Raw genomic sequence first — 26,512 nt, forward strand, 5'->3', positions numbered from 1 at the left:
TGGGTTTTTGGTTTTTTAGCGGTGCAGTAGTTAAGAGTTCAGCTGCCAACCAAAAGTTTAGTAGTTAGAATCTACCAGCCACTCCTTTCAAACCCTATGGGGCAGTTCTGTTCTATGCTATAAGATTGCTGTGAGTGGGAATTGACACAACGGCAACAGGTTTGGTTTTTGGTTTTATATATATATGTGTGTATGTGTGTGCATGTATATAAATACACACACACATATTTAAGGGAATATTTTGCCATTTTTATTTTAAAAATATAAATATTTTCTACAGGTCAAAAACGCATCCTTTGGAACTATAACTTACATTTTTTTCTGTCAACCTTAAAATATTCAAGGGAGTATGAAATTGTTCAAAGTTATTTTGGTATTATAAAAAGTAAGAGTGTTCCTTTCCACTTAGTCACCTTTTTCCTGCCCCAATTTACCATCCACTCTCAGGCTTGCCAATGCCTGGAATTCTACAATTAGAACTCCATTCTTTAGGAATTATTCAAGCAGGGATTTCATCATTATGAAAATACCACCATCATTAAGAAAGGTTGCACATTAACCCTTACCAATCGTTTACAACTGAGAATGAATGAATGAGTTTGCCATATTTTTCCCTAGTAACTGCTTTTGCAAGTGAAGAACAATGAGGGGACATTGGGGTATTATCCTTCATAAGAGAAATGGAAAGTTGCTATGCCATAAAAGGAAGAAAAATGAGCAAAAGGAAAATCTTGGGTCCTAGAATGTGGAAGAAGCAACATGAGTTCAGTTTTTCCTTATATGAATACTACCACTTGTGAAAGTGGACACGACTCATTCATCCAGTGTTACCTGAATTGTCAGGTCCATACAATGAATGTAGTTGGCCCCAAAATCTCACCTTACCAATCATAGGCTTACATAGAAATGTGCTGTGGTTTTTTTTTTTTCTTTTCTTTTTCTTCCCCAGCAGAGTTAATACACACCCCTACCTTATTGTTGGTGTCCTTTCTAGCTCATGAATGGGGTCAAATGTAATCAAATTGACTTTTGGGGAAGGTTTTCTCTGCCTACTAAAACTGTTCTAGGGAGATGAAACTGTATGCTGCTGGGGAGGAGGGGAAGCTTAAAGCGAATGCTCATCAATAAGGAAGGAATAAAATAAAATGTGGTATCTTCATGCCATAAATATGCAGCCATTAAAAACAACGAACAACCAAAAAGACAAACAACCCAATCAAAAATAGGAACTGGATGTGAATAGACATTTCATCAAAGAAAAAATTCAAATGGCCAACTAGCATGTGAAAAAATGCTCAACACTATTAAGGAAATGCTAATCAAAATCATAATGAGATATCACTTCACACCCACTATCATGGCTATGATTAAAAAAAGAAAATAGCTATTGGCAAGGTTGTGGAAAAATCAGGATCCTCATTCATAGATGGTAGAGTCGTAAAATGACACAGCCACTGTGGAAAACAGTTTGGCAATCCCACAAAAAAACTAAACATAGAATTAGCATAGGAACCAGCAATTCCACTTCTAGAAATATACCCAAAAGAATTTGAAAGCAGGAACACAAACACACACATATACTAGTGTTCATTGCAACACTATTCACAATGACCAAAAGGAGAAAACAACCTAAATGTCCATCAACGGATGAATGAATAAACAAAATCTGCCACAGACATATAATGGACTATTACTCAGTCATAAAAAAAGACAAGAAGTCCTGATACAATCTACAACATGGATGAATCTTGAAAACATTATGCTGAGGTAAATAAATCAGTTACAAAAGAAAAAAAATTGTGTGATCCCACTTATATAGAATATCTAGGCTAGGTTCCTGGGGGAGGACGGGAGGGAGGGGAAAAGAAACACACAAAACTTAGGGGACAATGAGCTAAGGGTGATGAAACAATTTAGAAACAGTGGTAATGGCTGAACAACATAACTGATGTCACTGAAGCGCACGTGAAAAAAGAATGAATAAGAGATAGGGCAACATAAATTTGAAAGAATTTCACTAAATAGAGATGAAATAAGAAAATTAACATGCAATCTTTACACCTTTTTGTAAATTAAAATAATTCCCAAATAAAATTCATTTAAAAAAAGTAAAATCAGAAGTATGATACAATTCTATTTTTGTAAATAAAACCATACGTGCACACATATGTATCTGTGTTATTTATATATGTACGCGTACATACAGTATATAAAATTATTAGTATTTGGAAATAAGTGCAGAAGAACACATACCAGGTTATTAACATAGGTTATCTCATCAGGGGTGGGGAGCAGGTTAGCAACCTGAGTAATGTGGAGAACGGTGAAAGCTAGAGAGAGACAAAAAAAAAAGAGAAAATATTAAGCATCTAAAACAAGATCTTAACTACGTAAAATGTTTTCAATATGTGTACAAATGACAAGAAATTAGAAAATAGTATGAAAGCAGATCTATAACTTCTGGTGTTCAGGGATGCCGGTGCTCAAGTTAAAAAGAAAAAAGTTCCGTAGGAATGATAGAATATGACTCTAATTCAGGTAAAAACAGATCAGCAAAAGTTTTGTTATGTATGAATATATGTCTGTAAGGAGTAAGATGTGGAAGGAGAAGGAACAGGCTGTTACAGAAATAATGACCTCAGGGCGGTGGGAGTCAGTGTGGTGGAATGACTTTCATTTTGGTCTTTATACATCTTTGTATTATATTCGTTCTCATGTTGGAAAGATGATTACTTTACTTTTGTAGCTGAAAAAAAAAAATCAAAGAAGGTTTAGAAAAGAAAAATATCCTCCTGCCATATTGTTAAGTACCTAACAGCCCTACCCCTTTAACCACGGATGCAGCATCTGCTGAATATCCCATGGCTGGGTGCATGATAAGACCTTGGGAACTGGACCCTAGTAGCATTCCCATTCTTCCACCACCCAGGAAGAGTTCCTCTCTGTGTCTTGCACTTTCCCCTTTTAATGAGACCTGTCACTTTGTGTTCTGGTATTGCTCTTCCACTGCAAGGCCCTTGACCCGACAGACTGTTAGGTTGGTCAATTTGCAGGGGAAAACAGCATGTCCAAAATGCACAGTCGCCCCACCAGGGTCTTTGTCTGGCTTCTCCAGAAGGACCTCTACCTCTTGTAAAGATGGGGCCTGCCTTCTAGTGTCTGGCAGTGCTTTTTCTGTATTCTTCACACCTGGAACCACTGGATTCCGGTACCTCCTCTCCAAGCAGTACACCCACACCCTGTTTGTTAGTACTTTGTTAATATGGGTGAGGCAGCTTAGCTGTAATTACAAGTTCCCATGTCCCATGCACAGCAAATGAGATTCCAACTGCTTCCTTCCTTGAGCAGTGGGTGGAGACACGCAGGATCTCTTAACCATGCCCTTCAATGTAAATCTGCATTTATGAGAGACTCTGTTTTCTCCAGTTTCCATTCCCATAGTCTAAGTTCTTGGGTTAAAAAAAAAGTTCTTGGGATACATATTCAAATTTTCTTCCTGAATGGGCAGGCCTACTAGCATGCAGGTCATGTTGTTGTTGATGTTGTTGTGTGCCTTGGAGCCCATTCCAACTCATAGCCACCCTATAGGACAGGGTAGAAATCCCCCTTAGGGTTTCCTGGGATGACGCAGATTGCCATGTCTTTTCTCCTATGGAGCCACCAGCCATTGGTGGGTTCGAGCCACCAGCCTTTCAGTTAGCAGTCCAGGCCTTAAACATTGAGACATCAGGGATCCTCCAGCCTGCAGGAGCCACTTGCAGAAGCCACCTGCAGCAAATACTCACCAAAAAGCAAATTCCATTTGTGTTTATAGCCTCAAATTATAGAGGAGAGTGGGTGAGAGGTGGGTGCCAGCTCTTTACCTAGATAATAAGAGTGATGTCAGTTACATTGTTCTCTCTCTTAGTCGGGGCAGAGGAAGGAGTGTAAGAGTGAAAAGGGGGACTCCGCCTGCAATTTTCTTCTTCCCTCTCCTAAAGCGTTAAGCAGGAGCCATGGATTCCTCATGATTTCCTTTCTACAGTGACTTTTACTGACCCATGTTATAAATCATAGTTTGCCAGATTCAGCAGCTTAGGGGTACAAGTTAATTATCAACACCATGGTGGTCGGGAGGTAAATATGTTCCATTTTGTATTAACTACAAGTTAAGGATCTGCTTTGTGAGTTATCTGTGACCTATTTGAAATACTGATCCACTTTTTTTCTTCTGTGCCCTTGAGCCACTTCTCCCACAAGGTGCTAAATGTGTTCAGGAAACATAAACTAATTTTCATATAAGCCTAGGGGAAAAATAAGATGGAAAGCAAGTATACAGCCAAGATATTCATATAATATGTTCCTAAATCAAATAGAAATGATTTTGTATTGTCAGTTTTTTAGAATGATTCAGGACAGTGTTACCCCATATTCAGAAAGTTTCATCAGTAATCGAGTGTCTCCTTTTAGCAGTGGATGAGTCTCCGTGAGTGGGAATCAACTTGCTGGCAATGGGTTTTGTTTTGTTTTTTGATTTATGTTGTTTCACTTACTCCTAGAAGCCCAACCATATTTTTTATAATCTCTCACTATCTCACTCTCTCTCTCTCTCACCCCTCACCTTGCTCACAGGTGTACCATAGATGATCGTGTCACCCGGGTGGCCTGGCTAAACCGCAGTACAATCCTCTATGCTGGGAACGACAAGTGGTCCATAGACCCTCGTGTGATCATCCTGGTCAACACACCAACTCAGTATAGTATCATGATCCAAAATGTGGATGTGTATGATGAAGGACCGTATACCTGCTCTGTGCAGACAGATAATCATCCCAAAACGTCCAGAGTCCACCTCATAGTGCAAGGTGAGTCACACCTGGACTTGGAGTTTGACATTCCTTTAATGAAGAAGGGAAAAGGTAATCTGAATTGCTTCTTTGAATGTGTGAAGGCACAAAAAGCCATTTTTCTCTACTGAATAAGAAACGGAATACACCTCCTGGATTCTTTCCCATCTGATGAGTTCTAAACTACGCATTGAATATATTCACAAAGTTTCTCAATTTTATCAGTAGGCCTTCTGCTCCCATTAATAAGTCATTTGGCAAGTACCGATTATATTCTCTTAAGCTTAGCACTCTGGTATTGGGGGAAGATATATTCCATGATAGATATCTGCTACTCTCAGTGTCGTTTAATTCTCTTTCAGAGGCTTATTTCATAATAAAATGTTTATAATATTGATGCTAGATCATGTTAACTTGTGACTAGTAACTAGTGACTAGTGACTATTTTTTGCACAGTTGATGTGTAGTGTATATTCCGGAAGGGTTGTAGAGTGTTGCTTAGCCCAGTCCTTCCTGGCATTCCTGGACATGTTTATACACATTCTCACAGCCCCCAAATGAGCCCAGACCCTGAGGTACATTAGTCAAAATGATGTCTCCTGGTCTACATTGGAAACAAATCTATGGAATAAAAAAGAGGGGATACAGAAACCCTAACATTCTCTTTCAATCTCCTTTAGAAAATCTGAATCAGTATAACCCAGGCAGAGTATCCAGTTTTTTTTTTTTTGTTGTTGTTGTTCTTTTTTTTAATTGTACTTTAGATGAAGGTTTACAGAACAAACTAGTTTCTCACTGAACAGTACACATATTGTTTTATGACACTGGTTAACCACCCCACGACATATCAACACTCTCCCTTCTCAAACTTAGTTCCCTATTACGAGCTTTCCTATCCTCTCCTGCCTTCTAGCCCTTGTCCCAGGACTGGTGTGTCCCTTTAGTCTCATTTTGTTTTATGGGCCTGTCCAATTTTTGGCTGAAGGGTGAACCTCAGGAGTGACTTCGTTACTGAGGTGATAAGTTGTCCGGGGGCATATTCTCAGGGTTTCTCCAGTCTTTGTCAGGCCAGCAAGTCTGAGTTAGAATTTTTCTCTACATTTTTCTCCAGCTCTGTCTGGGACCCTCTGTTGTGGTTCCTGTCAGACCAGATGTTGGTGATAGCCGGTCATCATCTAGTTGACTGGACTTAGTCTGGTGGAGGCCATGGTAGATGTGGTCTATTAGTCCTTTGGACTACTCTTTCCCTAGTATCTTTAGTTTTCTTCATTATTTCTTGCTCCCAAAGGGGTGAGACCAGTGGAGTATCCTAGATAGCCACTTACAGGCTTTTAAGACCCCAGACGCTACTCACCACAGTAGAATGTAGAACATTTTCTTTATAAACTATATTATGCCGGTTGAGCTAGATGTTCCCTGAGATGATGGTCCCCAGAGCCCTCAGCCCAGCAGTTCGTCCCCTCAGGGAGTTTGGATGTATCTCTCGAGCTTCCATGACCTTGCCTTGTACAAGTTGATGCACACATGTTTTTAATAGATTTTAATTTAAACTTCACTTTGTAGGAGAAAAAGGGGGTTGAAGAAATGTAAGAACCTCAGATATTAGCTATTATATTGAGAATTAAAACACACATAGATAGCAGTTTTGAGCATATGAGGACCATTTTAAAGCAAGGCAGCAATTCAAATATGAACTTATTTTAAACTACCCCAACGATGTAAAACATATAAAACAATTTCTGTAAGGTATTGATTCATGGTAGGAATGAAGTTCTAGGCAATGACACAACCTTCCTTTACCTAATACACGGTTTGGGTAGACCTTTCTCGAAACCTCCAACTCTGACGTTGGGTATATCCGTTGCCTTCAGAAAGAACCCATGTGTGTGTGATTTAGTCTTTACTAGCCGCCTTTTACCAGACCCTACCGGTAATATATTCAACAGATTTTTTTTTTCAGTTTGTATTGCATCATAACATGATTCCCCCAAGCATGTCTTTTAGAAACATATTATTTTTCTCATTTCCTTTGGTTTCATGGAGAGCCTTGGAAGGGCCAGTGTCTATTCATACTTCAGTTATTTGCACAGCTTGGGATGGCCATTCTTTTCTTTTGGCTAGGGCAGCTCTTTGTGAGTGTAGCATTCAGTTCCCTGTCTCTGAGGCTTACAGATGAGGGATTTCATTCTCAAAAAGTAGGCCATTTATAATGGCGTATGCTGGACCAGAGATTTGTCTGCTACAGTTTCTATGTCTCGGCAGCCCTGGTGCTGCTATGTTGCTTGAAGCTGTGCCTCAGTTAGGGTTTAGAGCTTCTCTCTGTCCCTGATGTGTTTTCAGATGCCCACACCAGCCTATCGTATGACAGATGTCTACACACTTTGCTGTTTTCCATTCTCCATGCGTGTCCCACCCAGGGGTATGACTTGGTGACAATTGCTGCTTTAGAGCTACAGGACTGCCTGCCATCTGTAGTAGGGACAACTGTCAGTGTCTGTTGCTTCCTCTCAGAGGATGCTAGAGGTACTTAGAGAGATGAGTCATCTGAGACAAGCTGGGATGTCTGCTGAAAGTTCCTGGGGGTGGAAAACACAAGACGTTGTGAGTTCTCACTCTCCCACCTGCCACTTGGGCTTGCTTCCAGGGGAACTGAACACTCTCAGCATTTGAAGTGACACCTCAGTGGCACCTCCATGACCTCAATAGCAAAGTTATCCTCAAATTCAGGAAATATGGCACTGAAATAAAAAAGAACTGTCAGACACTGTACAGAAAAGACTCAAACAGAACAGGGCAGTCAGTTTTCAGGAAGTAAGACAGATTGTGTGAACATGCTGAAGTCCATATGGGCCATAAAGGGCTGTAGGTGCAGAGCCTCAGGGGACAGCGTGCTTTCTGACTCACATTGAATGATTCCTTGGGTTGAGTGTGGAAGTCTGTGGAGTCTCCTTGCGGGCGTCACAGCTTTGGGGCAGCCAGAGTCTGAAAGCAGGGAGATGCAGGGCCCTGAAGCCTTTAATGCAAGAGTTTAATTCCTCACCATTCCCATGTTTTAGGCCAACAGGCTCTTGTAGCTCTGGTCCATCTGAGGTAGCCTGTGAAATCCAAAAGAGCAGGGAGGGAGAAGGTGAAATGGGACGCCTTCTGTTGGAACACTTAGCAGATTGGTCTTTGTATTTATGGAAAAGTGAAAGAAAAGGTACTCAGGAGATGGATTCTCCTCTGCCTTAGTTAGCAATGGGGCAACTTGTTCTTTTTTTTTTCCTTTGGAGACCACTGGAATGTCTGCTGGTTGAAGCAGAGACTCCACTGCCCAATTAGAAAGAAGCTGAGAGCCTTCCTTCTTCCCAGCAGCTGTTGGCTTTTGTCCAGTCTATAGATTAATTTTTCAGAGTTAGTGTTAGTTCAGGTTAGATAAAGATAATGAAAGTTTCCTAATCCTCTTAAAGAAGATTTATCTGGCTGAGTAGAAAGCTTTTGGAATACAATAAGGCATGTATAAAACTAAGGCCTAATCTTTCCTTTAATTTCAAACTGCTGATGGGTATTGATTTTGCAATGAGAAAAACTGAAAAATTTCCAAGCTGCAACAATTCTGCTTAAAAAAAAAAAAAAGCATTTATTTATCTTCTGTCCATTTGAGAATGTTAGTATCTCATTACCTCTTCCAACCAGGTGCCATTAGTGGAAGGAAAAGAAGTCCCAAGGGTGTCCCTGGCTTTGTTGCTCTCTGTTCCTGGATTGAGTGGAATCAAGAGTTGCTTTGTTGCAAACCTCAGAGTCTGTCCTCTACTGCTTTATAAGGTGGCCTTTGCAGCATATCTGATGGAATTAATTTCCAATCCCTCCTCTTTGAGAAAAGAAGTTGCATTCATTAAAATATGACCACCCATACCAGAGGTATATCTTTGCCACTTAGGGGATAATTTCAAGGCACCATGTGAGAGTGTGTGATAGTGTGCTTAACACTGTATCCTGAGGTGTTAAGGGATTTCAGAGCAACAGAAAGTGTCACTGTTGGGTTGGAGTAGTCGGTGGGAAAATCAATCTGTGGTAGCTGATAAATTGAAGTGGAGAGAAGCTGGAGGTACAGATGCAGGCACAAGGTGATTCCCAGCACCTAAAAGATGTGCTGAGAGTGGACCATGGATACAGTCTGTGGAAATGGAGAGAGTGAATCCAAGAGACAGTGCCCAAGAGAAATTGAAAGGATTATTGCTAATACCTCAAAAGAGAAAGAATTAAAAGGATTACACCTATATTTTTGAGTCTGGGAAATATGTTGTTATAGTCACCGGTAATTGGGAAGTTAGGATTGAGTTCCCCTCAGAAAAGACAGCATTAGACTAGCTAGATTTAGAGATAAAGAAAATGCAAGCATTCTGCAAGTATTATAGTACTAGAGAGCAGATGTAACTTAAGACCAGAAGGGGTGTATTTGAGAGTCAGCATGGATTCACTAGCTTGAGAGTAGGTAAGTTTTCTATTAACTATTCATAGAGAACAGAAGGAGCCATAATTTATTTATATCTATCCTCAGCACTTATCAGAGTGTCAGAGGCATAGTAGGCACTCAGCAAATGTTCATTAAGTGAGTGGAAGAAGGAACCGATACAGCAACTGAAGTTGCATTATTACTGCAGTGATCATAATGCCTCTTCCAGTAGATGGGGCATTATCTAGTGATTTGAAGTGGGGAAGGCATTAATTGGGAGAAGTTCCCAGGAGGGAAGAGAATCTTCAATGTGCCAAGCTAAGAGATGTATTATAGCATGAATTGCACGCATCTATTTAGTACTTTCTGGGGATGGTCCCAGTTTTGTCTCCTTTGACCCTCACAACAAGCCCTGTGAGGCTGCAGTTTAGTGACTATTATCTCCATTTTGCAGATTAGAGAACTGCAGCTCATGGAGGTTAAGAGACCTGCCTGGGTCCTCAGTCAGTACATGACAGAGCTGAGTCTTGAACCTTGGTGTTGTGACTCCAAGATTTTGTCTTTTCAGCATACCTCGCTGCCTTCAGATGATATCACCTATGTCTAAAATTATTGTTCTGATTGATATAAATGGGAACTCTCCAGTTTTTTATTTGTTTTTCTCTCTTTTGTTTTCTTTTTTTTCCTGCTATTTATATTGCATTGTACTAGCAGAGATTGAGGACAAAACTCAAGAAATAAAATTAGCAGTGGAGGAGGAACAACAGAGCTGCCATAAATGGTATACAAAGGCTGAGAGAGAAGCAGAGGAAGTAACTTTCTGCTTAGCTAGTAACCCATCCCTCCAGGGACAGACATTTCAAATACTACTGCTTTATACTATGTAAGCACTCAAAACTCTGGCCCTTTGAGAACCCAGGATCTAATTGTCATTAACTTTTCAGCATTCAGAAACTATGTAAATATCCATTCATGCTTGTAGTGTACTGTTGTTGTTATGGGAAAATGAGTTAGGAAGATCTCATTAGCTATGAGAATATTTTCATCCAACCTCTTACTTTGCTTTCACCTTGGAAAATACCCACTTTTCCTGTTCTTTTAACTAATGTAAGTGTTGCAGAAGGAATTGGGCATAACCTCCCTTCTATGATCCTGGTGTTTTGATATTCTCCATATGCTGCTCTCTCAAATAGTTCAAAAATCTGTCTACAACTAGGTATTTTATTTCATGGAGTGAACTCTTGTTGCTGAGCCCAAGTTTACGCAGAGGGATAGAATTTCTCACATATGAGGCTCCACAGCAAGCAAGCCTATGCAATTTTTATGCATGCAAAGACTTTTGTTCTTTTAGCTTGAAGTCCATTCAGGTGAGACTGGTTGGTACCTGAAGTTTAGTTTAGAAGGTAAAGAGGCCTTTACTCTGAGAGTCTCATTCCCAATCAGCAGAGTCCTCGATTGCCTTAAGCCCCAGTTAGCCCCTGTATTGGGCTCATTGATATGAATCTTACCTCAAAAATCCACACATCAATCCTATAAAGTCTATATCATAGTCACATTTTACATATGTGGAAAAGATTTAAAAGCTTGCCCAAAGATAAAACCAAAACCAAAGCCATTGCTGTCAAGTCAATTCTGACTCATAGTGGCCCTATAGGACAGAGTAGTACTGCCCCCTAGGGTTTCCAAGGAACAGCTGGTGGATTCAAACTGCCTACCTTTTGGTTAGCCCTTAACCACTGCACCACCAGGACTCCTTTGTTTAACAAAGACCTACTAAATGTTTGGTGTAGTGGTTAAGAGCTGTAAAGTAGCTCTACTCTGTCCTATAGGGTTGTTATGAGTCGGAATTGGCTCCACGGCAACTGTTTTTTTTTTTTTTGTTAGTTTGTTTTGACAAAATGCTTAAAACTCCTATTACTAGGCCTATTCATCTGGGTTAGGTTAAGTTTTGTCTCAAAAAAAGCAAAAACAAAAACTACCAAAAAACAAATAGTTAACAGAACACTTTGCATGCAGTTTGTGTCATGTTTATTCTTTACAAATGCCCTGGAAGATAGAACAGAATGTCATCACTTTCCAAGTCAAGAACTTGAGACTGAGAGATGTTATGGGTAATTGGTGACAATGCAGCCCAAACCCATTAAAAAAAAAAAAGAGAGAGAGAGAGAGAGATGATTTCTCCTTTTATCAGGTCTCTTCTTCCATTGTAATGAGGAGAATAGTGAGCTTCTCCTGTACTACTTTGGAGCTAAGACTCTAAGCACACACACAGCCACATACTCAGGCACAGTTTCTCAGGTTTAATGGTCATTTCTTTGGTGGTATCTGGAATTCCAACTCATCCTCTATTACAAATGTAGGTTCAACCTCCCTCTAGAAGACTATGGGGTGGGGGGGGGGTGGGGGAATATGTCCAATTCCTTCTGCAACAGTTGCATTAGTTAAAAGAGTAGGAAGAGTATTTTCCAAGGTGAAACCAAAATAAGAGGTTGGATGAAAATATTCTCATAGCTAATGATTGTTTGACCCTGTGTGCCAAGAGGGTGAGAATTCTACTCGAGGGAAAGTGGCTTTGAAAGTGTTTGGACTTGCTTTCAGGCCCAGGCAGACTCTTCAACACGGTCCAAGAAGGTGCTGCCAGTCCTGGCACCTGCTTTGGTGATATATACAGTAGCCAGAAAGAGAATTGACAAGGCCTGGAACTGTCATCAGCCTTATTTGCAATAGAATTAAATAAACAGAACAGTCATCAAGTCTGCTCTCAAAATCATCACTGATGTGGAGATGTAGGGGGAAATGAAATGCCTGTTGTGTTCTACTCAATTTACATTGTTTATTTCCTAAGAGGCCAGTCTATCAATAGTTCCAGTAAATACAAAGAGATCTTTTCTCATGCATTTCTGTTGTCACAAGCAAGGGAGCAATCACACCCTAGAAAGAGAGTTTAAATTTGTAAATAGTCATAAACTTATCTAACAGATTAAAGTATATAGTGGTCCTCACATAGTCAGTGTTATGGATTGAATTGTGCCCTCCAAAACTGTGTATCAATTTGACTAGGCTTATGGGTCCCAATATCGTATGACTGTCCACCATCTTGTCATCTGATGTGATTTTCCTATGTGAAGTAAATCCTACCTCTATGATGTTAATCTCCCACATGTCTGTCAGTTCATTATACTGTGTGTGCTTGTGTGTTGCTGTGATACTGGAAGCTATGCCCCTGGTATTCAGATACCAGCAAGGTCATCCATGGGGGACAGGCTTCAACTGATCTTCCAGTCTAAGACAGGCTAGGAAGAAGGACCTGGCAGTCTACTTCTGAAAAGAATTAGCTAGTGAAAACCTTATGAATAGCAATGGAATATTGTCTGACATAGTGCCGGAGGATGAGCCCCCAGGTTGGAAGTCACTCAAAAAGATGACTGAGGAACAGCTGCCTCCTCAAAACAGAGTCGACCTTAATGACGTCGGTGGAGTAAAACTTTCCGGACCTTCATTTGCTGATGTGGCATGACTCAAAATGAGAAGAAACAGCTTCAAACATCTATTAATAACCAGAACATGGAATGTACAGAATATGAATCTAGGAAAATTGGAAATCGCCAAAAATGAAATGGAATGCATAAACATCGATATCCTAGGCATTAGTGAGCTGAAATGGACTGGTATTGGCCATTTTGAATGGGAAAATCATATGGTCTACTATGCCAGGAGTGTCAACTTGAAGAGGAATGGCATTGAATTCATCCTCAAAAAGAACAATTCAAGATCTGTCCTGAAGTACAATGCTGTCAGTGATAGGATAATATCCATACGCCTACAAGGAAGACCAGTCAATACGACTGTTATTCAAATATACACACCAACCACTATAAGCAAACATGAAGAAACTGAAGATTTTTACCAGCTTCTGCAGTCTGAAATTGATTGAACATTCAATCAGGATGCATTGATAATTACTGGTGATTGGAATGTGAAAGTTAGAAACAAGAAGGATCAGTAGTTGGAAAATATCGTTTTGGTGATAGAAATGATGCCAGACATTGCATGATAGAATTTTGCGAGACCAACAACTTCCTCATTGCAAATACCTTTTTTTTAACCAACATAAATGGTGACTATACACATGGACCTCACCAGATGGAATACCCAGGAATCGGAATCAAATCGACCACATTTGTGGAAAGAGATGATGGAAAAGCTCAATATCATCAGTCAGAACAAGGCCAGAGGCCGACTATGGAACAGACTATCAGTTGCTCATATGCAAGTTCAAGTAAAAACTGAAGAAACTTAGAACAAGTCCACAAGAGCCAAAGTACAACTTTGAGTATATCCCACCTGAATTTAGAGACCATCTCAAGAATAGATTTGATGCATTGAACACTAATAACTGAAGACCAGATGAGTTGTAGAATGACATCAAGGCCATCATACCTGAAGAAAGCAAGAGATCATTAAAAAGACAGGAAAGGAAGAAAAGACCAAAGTGGACCTCAGAAGAGACTCTGAAACTTGCTCTTGAACATCAAGTAGCTAAAGCAAAAGGAAAAAATGATGAAGTAAAAGAACTGAATGGAAGATTCCAAAGGGTGGCTAGAGAAGACATAGTAAAGTATTACAATGACATGTGCAAAGACCTGGAGGTAGAAAATCAAAAGGGAAGAACACACTCAGCATTTCTTAAGATGAAAGAAGTGAAGAAAAAATTCAAGCCTGGAGTTGCAATAGTGAAGGGTTCTATGGGGAAAATATTAGACGACTCTGGATGCATCAAAAGAAGAAGGAAGTAATAATACACAGTGTTACTGTACCAAAAAGAATTGGTCAACATTCAGCCATTTCAGGAGGTACCGTATGAGCAGGAATCAATGCTACTGAAGAAAGAAGTCCAAGCTGCACTGAAGGCAGTGGAGAAAAATAAGGCTCCGGGAATTTACTGAATACCAATTGAGATGTTTCAAAAAATGGATGTAGTGCTGGAAGTGCTCACTCATCTACGCCAAAAAAATTTGGAAGACAGCTACCTGGTCCACTGACTGGAAAAGGTCCATATTTATGGCTATTCCCAAGAAAGGTGAACCCACCGAATGTGGAAATTATCAAACGATATCATTAATATCACATGCAAGTAAAACTTTGCTGAAGATCATTCAAAAATATCTGCAGCAGTATATCGACAAGGAACTGCTAGGAATTCAAGATGGATTCAGAAGAGGATGCAGAATGAGGGATATCATTGCTGATGTCAGATGGACCCTGGCTGAAAGCAGAGAATATCTGTGTTTTATTGACTATGCAAAGGCATTCGACTGCGTGGATAATAACAAATTATGGATAACATTGGGAAGAATGGGAATTCCAGAGCACTTAACTGTGCTCATGAGAAACCTGTACATAGATCAAGAGGCAGTTGTTTGAACAGAACAAGGGGATACTTCATGGTTTAAGCTCAGGGAAGGTGTGCGTCAGGGTTGTATTCTTTTACCATGCCTATTCAATCTGTTTGCTGAGTAAATAATCCAAGAATCGGGATTATTTGAAGAAGAATGAGGCATCAGGATTGGAGGAAGACTCATTAACAATCTGTGTTATGTAAATGACATAATATTGCTTGCTGAAAGTGAAGAGGTCTTGGAGCTCTTACCGATGAAGATTAAAGACTACAGCTTTCAGTATGGATTGCATCTCAACATAAAGAAAACAGAAATCCTCACAACCGGACCAATAAGCAACATCATGACAAATGGAGAAAAGATTGAAGTTGTCAGGGATTTCATTTTACTTGGATCCACCATCAACACCCATGGAAGCAGCAGTCAAGAAATCAAAAGAAGCCTTGCATTGAGCAAATCTGCTGCAAAAGCCCTCTTTAAAGTGTTGATAAACAAAGACGCCACCTTCAAGTCCAAGGTGCACCTGACCCAAGCCATGGTATTTTCAATCTTTTTTCAAGCATGGGAAAGCTGGACAATGAATAAGGAAGACTGAAGGAGGACTGATGCATTTGAATTGTGTTGGCAAAGAATATTGAATATTCCATGAATTGCCAAAAAAGAACAAACAAATCTGTCTTTGAAGAAGTACAACCAGAATGCTCCTTGAAAACAAGAATGGTGAGACTATGTCTTACATACTTTGGACATGTTGTCAGGGGGGATCGGTCCCTGGAGAAGGATATCATGCTTGATAAAGTAGAGGGTCAGTGAAGAAGAGGAAGACCCTCAACGAGATAGACTGACACAGTGGCTGCAACAATGGGCTCACACATAACAAGGATTTTCAGCATGGCTCAGAGCAGGGTAGTGTTTCTATAGTACATAGGGTCTCTATGAGTTGGAAACGACTTCACGGCACCTAACAACAACAACAACAACAACAAAGATATTAATGGGACTAACTGCAGTTATGTTAATGAGGCGGGACTCAATCTACAAGATTAGGTTGCGTTTTAAGTCAATTCTTTTGAAATATAAAAGATAGAAACCAGCAGAAAGACATGGGGACCTCATGGCACCAAGAAACAGGAGCCAGGAGAATAGTGTGTACTTTGGACTCCAGGTCCCTGCGCTGAGAAGCTCCTTGGCTGGGAAAGATTAATGAAAAGGACATTCGTCCAGAGCCGACAGAGAGAAAAAGGCTTCCCTGCAGCTGGCACCATGAATTCAGAATTCTAGCCTCCTAGACTCTCAGAGAATAAATTTCTCTTTGTTGAAGCCGTCCACTTGTGGTATTTCTGTTATAGCAGTACTGGATAACAAAGACGGGATCATAGATAAGATTTCAAACTTGAATACTCGTAAGATTAGTCACAGTTTACCTCCCATTTAAGTTCTGTGAATTCAGAGTAGTAATATGTTCCTATAGGTAGCACCTATACATACATCTGGGGAATCTGTTTTGCACTAAAAAAAAAAAAACCTTGTTTTAAGATCTGAGTTGCCAACTTTTACCCTCAAATCTTGAGAACAATAACTGTCATTAATACTTATTCATATTTTGTCTCATCATAAAAGTATCAAAAAGCATTTTGATATTCTTTCACTAACAATTCTCCTCTATGGGTAGAGAAAGTGATGGGCAGTAAGTAGAAAAAAAAAAAAAAAAGTAGAAGTGAAGTAAAATGACCACGAGGAAAACAGCAGAGAATTTTTATTTTTAATTGCTATAAACTGTACCTATTATGTATCGAGTAACTAGCATGGCCATCATTTTACAGATATTATCCAAATTTATTTTGCGAAGGGAATATGGAATGAGTGGTAGAAGAAGGTAGTTCTAAATACCAGCTATGACCACCTGACTAGTTAGAGAAACAAGGACTGTAATTGTTTTTAGTATTTTTTTCTTGTTTTGTTATACATCTGTGTATGTGTGTGTATATATATATGTACACACATATACATATATATATATATACACATACTTAGCAAATACCTTTGTTTTCTTCCTCCCTTACTCTGTTACTTATTATAAAATATAAGATGTTAGTGGGGCTAGTGTATTTTCAGTTGTACGTGTGTTAGTTGTATCACGTTAGGTGCAAGTATGTCTTAATTATTTAGAGATTATGAATGGTTTAAGGAGCTGTGTACAGGTGCCAAGTTAACAAGGTGTGGACTGTGATGGTTAAGATTATGTGTCAACTTGGCTAGATCATGCTTCTAAGTGGTTTGGCAGGTATTATGTAATCATCCTCCATTTTGTGATTTGATATGAGGAGTCAATCAGTTCAAAGGCAGATCAGTTGAAAGCTAATCAGTTGAAAGTCAATCAGTTTCTTTGAGGATACGGACTGCATCCAATATATATGGATGTTTTGGCAAAGTTATCTCTGGATCCTGCATCCAACTTGTCACTTTCTGAACTCTGATTTTTGAGATGTGAGCCAGCAGCCTGCCACCTGATCTGTAATCTTTGGATTCCCCGGCTCCTATAATCCCATGAGCCTGCAGCCTTCTGAGTGATCTGCCAATTTGGGGTTCATCAGCCCTTGCAACCATGAGAGTCAGGAGAAGCTTCTAGCCTGATGCCTGACCCATAGATTTTGGACTTGCCAGCCTCCACAACGGCATGAGGCGTTTCCTTGAGATAATTCTCTTTATATGTATTTATATATACACACTTCACTACGACCAGAGTGCTCCTTAGAAGCAAGGATGGTGAGACTGCATCTCACACAATTTGGACCTACCATGAGGAGGGATCAGTCCCTGGAGAAGGACATCATGTTTGGTAAAGTCGACGGTCAGCAAAAAAGAGAAAGAACCTCAATGAGATGAATTGACACAGTGGCTGCAACAATGGGCTTAAGCATAACAGCGATTGTGAGAATGACGCAGGACCAGGCAGTGTTTCGTTCTGTTGTACATAGGGTTGCTATGAGTCAGAATCATCTCGACAGCACCTAACAACAACAAGAAGAATGCTTCCCTGGGTTTGCTCCTAACTGAAGCACTTACTGATAAAGATCAAAGATTACAGCCTTCAATATGGATTGCAACTTAACACAAAGAGAACAAAATCCTCACAAATGGACCGGTAAGCAACATCATGATAAAGGCGCATTGCATTGCATTGGGTAAATCTGCTGCACAGAACCTCTTCAAAGTGTTGAAGAGCAAAGATGTCACCTTGAAGACTAAGGTGCATCCGACGCAAGCCATGGTATTTTCAATCGCATCATATGCATGTGAAAGCTGGACAATGAATAAGGAAGACAGAAGAAGAGTTGACACCTTTGAATTCTGGTGTTGGCAAAGAATATTGAATATACCATGGACTACCAAAAGAATGAACAAATCTGTCTTGGAAGAAGTACAACCAGAGTGCTCCTTAGAAGCAAAGATGGCGAGACTGTGTCTTATATACTTTGAACATGTTGCCAGGAGGGATCAGTCCCCAGAGAAGGACATCATGCTTGGAAAAGCACAGGGTCGGCAGAAAAGAGGAAGATGCTCAATGAGGTGAATTGACACAGTGGCTGCAACAATGAGCTCAAGCATAACAATGATTGTAAGGATGGTTCAGGACTGGGCGGTGTTTCATTCTGTTGTGCATGGGGTCGCTATGAGTCAGAACCGACTCAACGGCACCTAACAACAACAACATTGCAATAGTGAAATGTCCTAAAGATGATGTTATTAACATTTTATGAATGATTTAGAAAAAAAATGTGAATTGTTCTCAAGGAATATAAGCAACTCAAAGAGAAGTTTACTGGGGGAAGGTATTCAAGGTTATTGGAGACCACATCCTGAAAGGCAAGATCCACATTGGATTTATTCCCTTTACCTCCTGTGCCTACTACAGATCTCTGTATACTGTAGGCGCCAAAAAAATCTTCTGAATAAAGAAGTTCTTAGTGAAACTTTTAAAATAATTCCATAGTTTAGTGTTTCTGGGAGAGGATGTGACACAGCCAATTTCCTTTAGTGGCATTGGAAATCATCCCCAAACAAGGCTCCGCTGATGGCAGCCCTGGCAGGAGGAGGGCAAGTGCCTGCAACCAACCTGCCACAGCCAACCTAATGGGATGGATTATGTGCTCCAGTTGGCCAGCAAGCAGACATTAATGACCAGTTAGCAACTGTGTTCAGGTCAATTAATTTATATTTGTATTTTGCAAACTAAATCTGTCCTGTTATATTATTGATTCTTTGTCCCTGTATTCAATTTGTTTTTAATTGTACCATTGCTGGGCCAAGCCCTCCCTCCTGGCAAGCTGGCAATAAATCTGCCACTATCTCAACAATCAACAATAAATGTGTCTCTCTGTGTCATTATTAATATGTTTTTTGGATTGGTTCATTACGAGGGTTAACGGTTTATAAGAGCCCGAATGGCTCACTGCCAGAAGGATTCCTTTTCCCGAGGGCTATTTTGTCCTGGTAGGATTGATGCTCTTGTGCATGAGGAAAGGGGCCTGAGATTTCATTTAATATAGTTGGAATATGAGTTACCTAATCCTCTTTTCATCGTAAACAATTTTAGAAGAGGGTATTATAGGGCTAGAGATTTTAGCCTCTCTTCCGATTCTTTTCTCTTTTTCTCACTTCTTTTTATCTTCTTAATTTCTTCCTACTTTTTGTTCAGATAGTTTTTTTTTTTTCTTTCAAAAACAACATAACAGCTACTCGAGTGAATTAAAATCACTGGGTAGGTGACCCATGTGTTCCCTGGGAGTTGGAGTTTTATTACTGGATCATTGTTAGTTGAAAACAGAGGGGAGGTCCCTGCTCTTGTTGGGTGAGTGGTGATTAACAGAGCTGCAGAGATACTTCACTCAGAATGTCAACCAAATTGAGGTCAGTACCGAAAAAGTGAAAGGTCTGCCTTATAAGAGAGATAATCATTAATTATAGTATTGTTATAGTCACTTCTAGTTATTAGAATTTTTCAGGGGAAAGCACAGATTTTAAACCAATTTATAGGTTGGGAGAAGAGACCCTCTGTGTCCCAGAAATGCAAAATGAGAAATCGAAATGAAACTGAGGGTGCTTTAAAAAATCCCACAGTGGCCTGGAATCTAATGACAGTGCAGAACGTTTGCCATTTCCAATGCACAAGTTGCTTGAGGACTGGAAATTTAGTCTCCCTCAGACTCATAGCTAACAGTCAATTTTTTGGTTCAAGAGACAGATTTTACACTTATTACTAAAAAATCACATACGCATGCAAACACAAGCCTCCTTTCTTTTTAGTACATAGCTTGAGCTCGTCAAATGAGAAGGGTGAGGCAGTTTGACACTTCATGTTTCTTTTGATAAGAGTCTAAGTAGCCCAGGGAAATAGATGGAAGGAGAAGTGGAGGTGGAGACAATTTAGTAAAGAAGGAGGCAAGGAAAGGAGATGGAAGAAGAGACTGAAGATGAGTGCAAAGGGACACAGAGATACAAGTAAAGGGTGGGATTGAGAAATGAAGAAAAGAGAGAAAGGTGGAAAGTGGTCAAGAGAAAGGGCAAGAAGAGAGCAAGGAGCCCAGCCAGGGGGACTGTGCGTGGAGGACCACTCTCCCTGGTAGAGGTGGGAAGGCGTGTGCTGGGCCTTCAGAATATGGGGCTCTCCATCTGGGCTCCTCAGGTGCACACTACAGACACACCATTCTCTCCTCAGGATAGGCTTGCCCCACTTGGGTGCCTCTGCTCCCCCACTGCTTTGTTTTACCTCCTTCATAATTTCATCTCCAAGAGAGGAATAAGTAACTGAACAGTCACAGGTGTGGAACACAGCAGGCTCAGGCAAGACTTTTGGATCCCAACACCTTCCACTCTTCTTCCCAACACACCCATCATCTGATGAAAACCAATTACCCCTCTGGCAACTGATGGTTGGATTTGTGCTTTAGAAGTGTTGCAAAATCAAGCTTAACCCAATAGAAAAGGCCTAATTAATGATAGGCAAAGCCTTAATTTAAGTATGTACAGGAAAAAAAAAGCCACTGCACTGCTTCTGCTTCTAGATAGGAGACAGGCAAAATTCAACTCCTGGTTTGGTCACTTGCTTGGTGTCCTTTAATAACTTACTTGACCTTGCTAAATCCCAGTGTTTTCATCTGTAAACTGCGGGAAACAAAGCTACCTCCTTCATGTGTTTGTTGTGTATTTATGCACAACACTCTATACTAGATCCTGTACAAAGAAAGATATTAAAATAATCTCTTTGAACCTTCTAGGTTAATTCCCCAAAATGCATTTGAGGTTGCATGATAGCAGTTATGCTGGTGTGACTTTCCGATGACTGGAACTATTGTTGGTTGTTGCCTCTGGGTCAACTCTGGCTCTTGGTGACGGCCATATGTGCAGAGTAGAACTGCTTCATAGGGTTTTCTTGGCTGCAATCTTTACAAAAGCAGATTGACAGGGCTTTCTTCTGTGGAGTTGCTGGGTTAGTTTGAGCCATCAACTTTCAGGTTAGCAGCAGATTGAAAACCACTTGTGCTGCCTACTCATTCTAATACAGTTTTATCGCATGTAAAGATAGCCATTGGCCCCTTTAGGTTACTAATAAATTGTATTAGATTCTTCGGTGAGCTGTGATTGAAGAACTGTGCAATTTTCTGAATATGTATGCGTGTGATATTTTCTGTCCTCAAGATTTTATATTATTCTTTTGGATAATAATTATTTTTGATATCATTGTCATAATTTTACAGTGTCATATCCAAGAGGTACTTCTGAAAAATATGTGTAATTGTAGTTATTGAGAGAGCACTAAGAGACGAATTAGGCAACTTAGAAACAAAAGAGAAATAATAATCACTGAGGCATCATCAAAGCCTTCATCAAATGTTTTGTCTTCCTTAAGGATCTCCCATCCTAGCATAAATATGATTTCTGCTAAGAAATGCAAAACATAAAGACGTGCTGAAGGCGAAGTCTTTAAGGGACGGTGTTACACACCGTGTGGTCACTCTTCATTTATAATTAATTCCCCTTATCTGCTACCACAGCCGAGTCTCTCTGCTCCAGTTTCAAAGAAAAAAGGTCTGTGGTGACAGCACCTGTCCCCAAGTGCCTACTTCAATACCCCACCAGTGCTGAGTGTTAAATGACCAGCCTTGAGTCTTGGCCGTGGCTAATCTGAAGTACCAAAAACTACTTACAGAGTCAGAGAAAGCAAAATAGCTACTTTAGGAATAAAGCCTCCCAGCTCCTGGTTCTGCAACAGCAGGGTGGAAAGAGAGGGGACAAGAAAATCGAAGTTCCTTAAAAAAAAAATTATCACACATAGAGGCAAAATGTCCCCACAGCAGGAAATAAAGTGGAAAACACACCAAATCAATCCCCTTAAAAGTAAGGCTTAAAATCTTCCACCAAGTGAGATGTAGGTAGAGAGGGAAGAATGGGCTGAGCAGCTTGAAAATGTTTTATTAAACTGCATGCTGACTGCCATGCACACATAGGAAAATGTAATTAAGGTCAGGCCATTAAAAAGACGCCCAAGGATCGCTCTGAGAAAGACCGCTCTGGGAAAGACCAGGGTTGAGCAGCAGGAACCCGGCAACTTTCAAAGGAAGCTTGCTTTGAAAAAGTGCCAGGTGGGGTGGAAATACACACTAGCTAGAGGGACAGCCCCAAACTGAGATTTCCTTGCAGGTCTAAGAGGTGGGGGCTTGGTCGCTGTGGGCCGATGGGGAAAGGTGGTATGAGAAAATGCCTCCCCAATACCTTGCCTCAAGCCAGGAGTAGACAGGGACACTCACCAGTATCAGAAGCCTTTGGTTCCATCTTTATCTCAAATGCAGTGTCCTTGGCTGCTGTTTTGGCTAATACATTCCTGGAGAACAAACATATGCTGATCAGGAGATGATGGCATCTCAAATGGTGCTTAGCATATGGTGGGCCAAGTCTCTCTGAGGACTACATACAGCTTGTTAGGTCAGATTCCAGTGCATTCTGCCTGCTGACTGTACATTGGCTGGTGTTGACTCCAGGGGCGAGTGCACGCACCCATCCTGCCCAGTGGGGAAGGGCACTGTGTGCGCTTGCAGAGGAAGTAGGGCCAGCTCGGGACTCTTCTCTGGGCAGTGCAGAGTGCCTGGCTAGTCATCTACCCACAGGCTGATTAGTGACCACCCCCTCCCTTCCTTTGCAGTCTACCCTGCCATGTTCCACATATGCCCACCCAGTACAGGGACCACCCCTATAAATACTGGAGGTGTTATTTTAACTCACGCCTTCCAAGTCCCAGAGCACCCTGAGTATGGCTCTGTCATACTATGCTGTGACCGCGGAGTTGGACATCCAACTTCCCTACCCAAATATAAACACCATGAGGATGGAAACATTTTTACCTCCACAGGGACAAACACTTTGACTTCCAATGTGTGACACAGGATCTAACATAGATTAAGTGCCCACAAACCCTTATTGAATAAGTCTGGCATGCAGTGAGTAATCACTAAATATTTAATTTTAAAATGGATGAAAATATTTGGGTAAATGGGACTGAACTTACTATTCACAACAACAACTAGACTTAGGCACATGTGTGCACACGTAATTGTTGTTTTTATGTGCCGTCGAGTCAGTTCCAACTCATAGCTGCCGTATAGGACAGGGTAGAAATGCCCCATAGGATTTCCAATGAGAGGCTGGTGGCTTCAAACTGCCAACCACTTGGTTAGCAGCCTGAGATCTTAACCACTATGCTACCAGGGCTCCGTGCATGCATTAGCAAACTACAAATCACATATTATGTAGGTATAATGATAGTGTGAGTTCAGTGTTAACCACCGATGCCTCCTCAGGAGGATGTAGGTGCATTAAGTCAAGAGTGGCTGAGTCCCTCTTAATCTCCATTCCAGCCGAAGCCTCCTCTAGTACTGATTCTCGGCTCTAAATCCTTTCTTCCCTCCTACATTGGTCCAAGCCACTCACTGACATTTGTCAAACCCACCACACTGCTCATTCCTTTTATTATGGATGGCATCCCGATTGTAATGGGTTTCCAGTGTTTTTTCAATGCTCAGGCTTCAGGAGACCCAGGAGTTCATCTATTATCTGTATCCTGCTCCCGTCCCTTCCGTTTCTATTTGTCGCTGCAGAAGTTTCTATTTGTCCCTGCAGAAGTCTGTGAAACACTGGCAAGACAACTTTCCCAGTGTGAACAGGTTCTTTTAAGGTTTCAAGCAGAAACATCAGCTACAAAGTGGCTATTATGTCTGCAACAAGAAGGGTTTTATAGACCTCTCTGACTTTAGGAAGGTAAAAATGATTTTTAGGTATAATACAATTTGGAACATGCTCCCATTTTCCTCAGAAACTATTGCCTTTGCAGTGATTTTCCGTCTCTCAAGAGTAAATGTTCCCCAGGCTGCAGCAGCTGTGGTTAAGAGTCAGTCCACTGCTACTTTAGCAGGGTTTTCCTGTGAGTCTTTTCTCGCTTACATACATGAAGGTTATCCTTCCCTTTCCTTTTCTTCTTTCAGTGCTTTCCGAAGTCGCCTGTTGTTCCCTCTCCTCTTCTACCTGTTCAGTCATCCTGCCCCTTCCTTAATCCTTCTCCCCTCTAAGCAGCCAATACTCAATTTTTCAGCAGGAAAGGCCGGAGGGCCAGACAATTTTGCCAGGGTGTTTGCATACTGGAAACCCTGGTGGTGTAGTGGTTAAGTTAGGTGCTCCTTGGAAACTCTACGGGCAGTTCTACTCTGTCCTATAGGGTCGCTATGAGTTGGAATCCACTCAACCGCACTGGGTTTTACTGGGTACTTGCACACATTTACATATAGTTGGTCTGCAAACATGACGATTATGCAAAGGTCTGCTCTAAACAGTGAAAGGATTCTGTCTGGATTCAGAAACTTTTGGTTCCTTCAGACACAACCCGGTGAGAGGGGCCTGTAGTTATTGCTCTTGAGATGAAGACTGTGAATGGATTTATGATGCTGGAGGATGGACCCAGGTGTCATTGAGACACCTCCAAGTGCAAAAGTCATCCGGCTGGGGCCCACCTTGCTCATGTTCGAATCCCACCCCCCACCATCAGTTCTCAGTTAAGAGAAGACTTGGTATGCTAGCCTCACATTTTGATAGCATGCCTTCTGGCAAGCTGCCTGATCTTTCTCCTCGGTAAGCCTCAGCTTCTCTCTTTTAGTAAATTCAGCATATCTCTGTGCTGAAATAGGTTGTCAGACCACTAGCCTGCTCCTTCTTCATGTGTTGAAAGCTGTACCAGGTCTCTGTTGCATTTTGTTTCTGCCAAGCATCTAATTGTCCTTAGGTAGGACCACCCTTCAAGTGAGACAGCCTGAGCTCCAGCTGGAAAAAATAATCACGTGCTTTTAAGAACCTGGTGTAGTGAGTCAAATGATCTATGAAAGCACTTCAGGATTCATTGTTTGTGCCAATGTGGGCACATGGATTAAACTCCTGAACCTGTTTCCTGCTGTTTCAAATAAAGGGGTAGAAGTGATACTCTCTGATTCCCATTCCTACTCAAGCCTTCTAGATTTTATTCCTGGAATTTTAAATTTTGCAATACCCTTTTTTTTTTTTTTTTAATTCTCCCATGGATGCTTTTGTATCCTAGTCTATCCTCTGTTTCATTTGCTCATTCACCCAATATTTCCTACCTAACAACTACTATGTGAAAGCGTATTCACTGAGCATAACCTCCGTACCAGGCACTGTGCTACATACTGAGAATGAATGATATAAATTATCCTCTGTCTTTTATAGGATCATTGCCACACAGCCCACAATATATTTTAAGCCCTTAGAGGACACAGATTGAACTTAGCAATGGTTGTGTCAACCCAAGTGCCTAAAACATGCAACGTGGGTGATAATCCTCAATAGTTCTTGTTGGATAGAATTAGAGTGAACCCCACTTTCATTCTAATGTTAGCCTTTAATTTGTTTTTGATTGAGAGGGAATCATTGGCAAAGAAGAGATGAGTCACATTTATGGAGTTTTCCCTTTTATTAATTAAATGTATTCTTGGAGAAATGTAACTTTAGACTGATGGCTCAACTACTGGCCTTGTCCCATCCTAAACATTCTGAGTAGTATGAGTAGGTCTGTTTCTCATGGATGCCAAACAACCATTTCTTTTTAATAATTTTAATTGTGCTTTAAGTGGAAGTTTACAAATCAAGTCAGTCTCTCACACAAAAACCCATATACACCTTGCTACACACTCCCAATTACTCTTCCCCTAGTGAGACAGTCTGCTCTCCCCCTCCACTCTCTCTTTTCGTGTCCACTTTGCCAGCTTCTAACCCCCTCCACCCTCTCATCTCCCCTCCAGACAGGAGATGCCAACATAGTCTCAACTGTCCACCTGATCCAAGAAGCTCACTCCTCACCAGCATCTCTCTCCAAACCATTGTCCAGTCCAATCCATGTCTGAAGAGTTGGCTTTGGGAATGGCTCCTGTCCTGGGCCAACAGAAGGTCTGGGGACCATGACCACTGGGGTCCTTCCAGTCTCAGTCAGACCATTCATTCTGGTCTTATGAGAATTTGGGACCTGCATCCCACTGCTCTCCTTCTCCCTCAGGGGTTCTCTGTTGTGCTCCCTGTCAGGGCAGTCATCGGTTGTAGCCGGGCACCATCTAGTTCTTCTGGTCTCAGGATGACGTAGTTGCTGGTTCATGTGTCTCTTTCTGTCTCTTGGGCTCGTAATCGCCTTGTGTCCTTGGTGTTCTTCAATCTCCTTTGATCCAGGTGGGTTGAGACCAATTGATGCATCTTAGATGGAAGACCCCAGATACCACTCTTCAAAGTGGGATGCAGAATGTTTT

At 41.0% G+C, this 26,512-nt stretch overlaps 1 protein-coding gene across 3 annotated transcripts in view; it reads left to right on the forward strand.

Annotated features, from left to right (window-relative positions):
* The window catches only part of OPCML (opioid binding protein/cell adhesion molecule like), a 775,809-nt gene that overhangs the window by 390,185 nt on the left and 359,112 nt on the right, over positions 1-26,512 (forward strand). For all 3 annotated transcript variants that reach the window (XM_010597116.3, XM_003417406.4, XM_010597117.3), the window contains exon 2: positions 4,612-4,844. In XM_010597116.3, coding sequence (XP_010595418.1) covers positions 4,612-4,844 — 233 coding nt within the window. The remainder of the gene's footprint in view (positions 1-4,611; positions 4,845-26,512) is intronic.

This window comes from Loxodonta africana, chromosome 15 (assembly GCF_030014295.1).
Source record: "Loxodonta africana isolate mLoxAfr1 chromosome 15, mLoxAfr1.hap2, whole genome shotgun sequence".
Taxonomy (NCBI): Eukaryota; Metazoa; Chordata; class Mammalia; order Proboscidea; family Elephantidae; genus Loxodonta; species Loxodonta africana.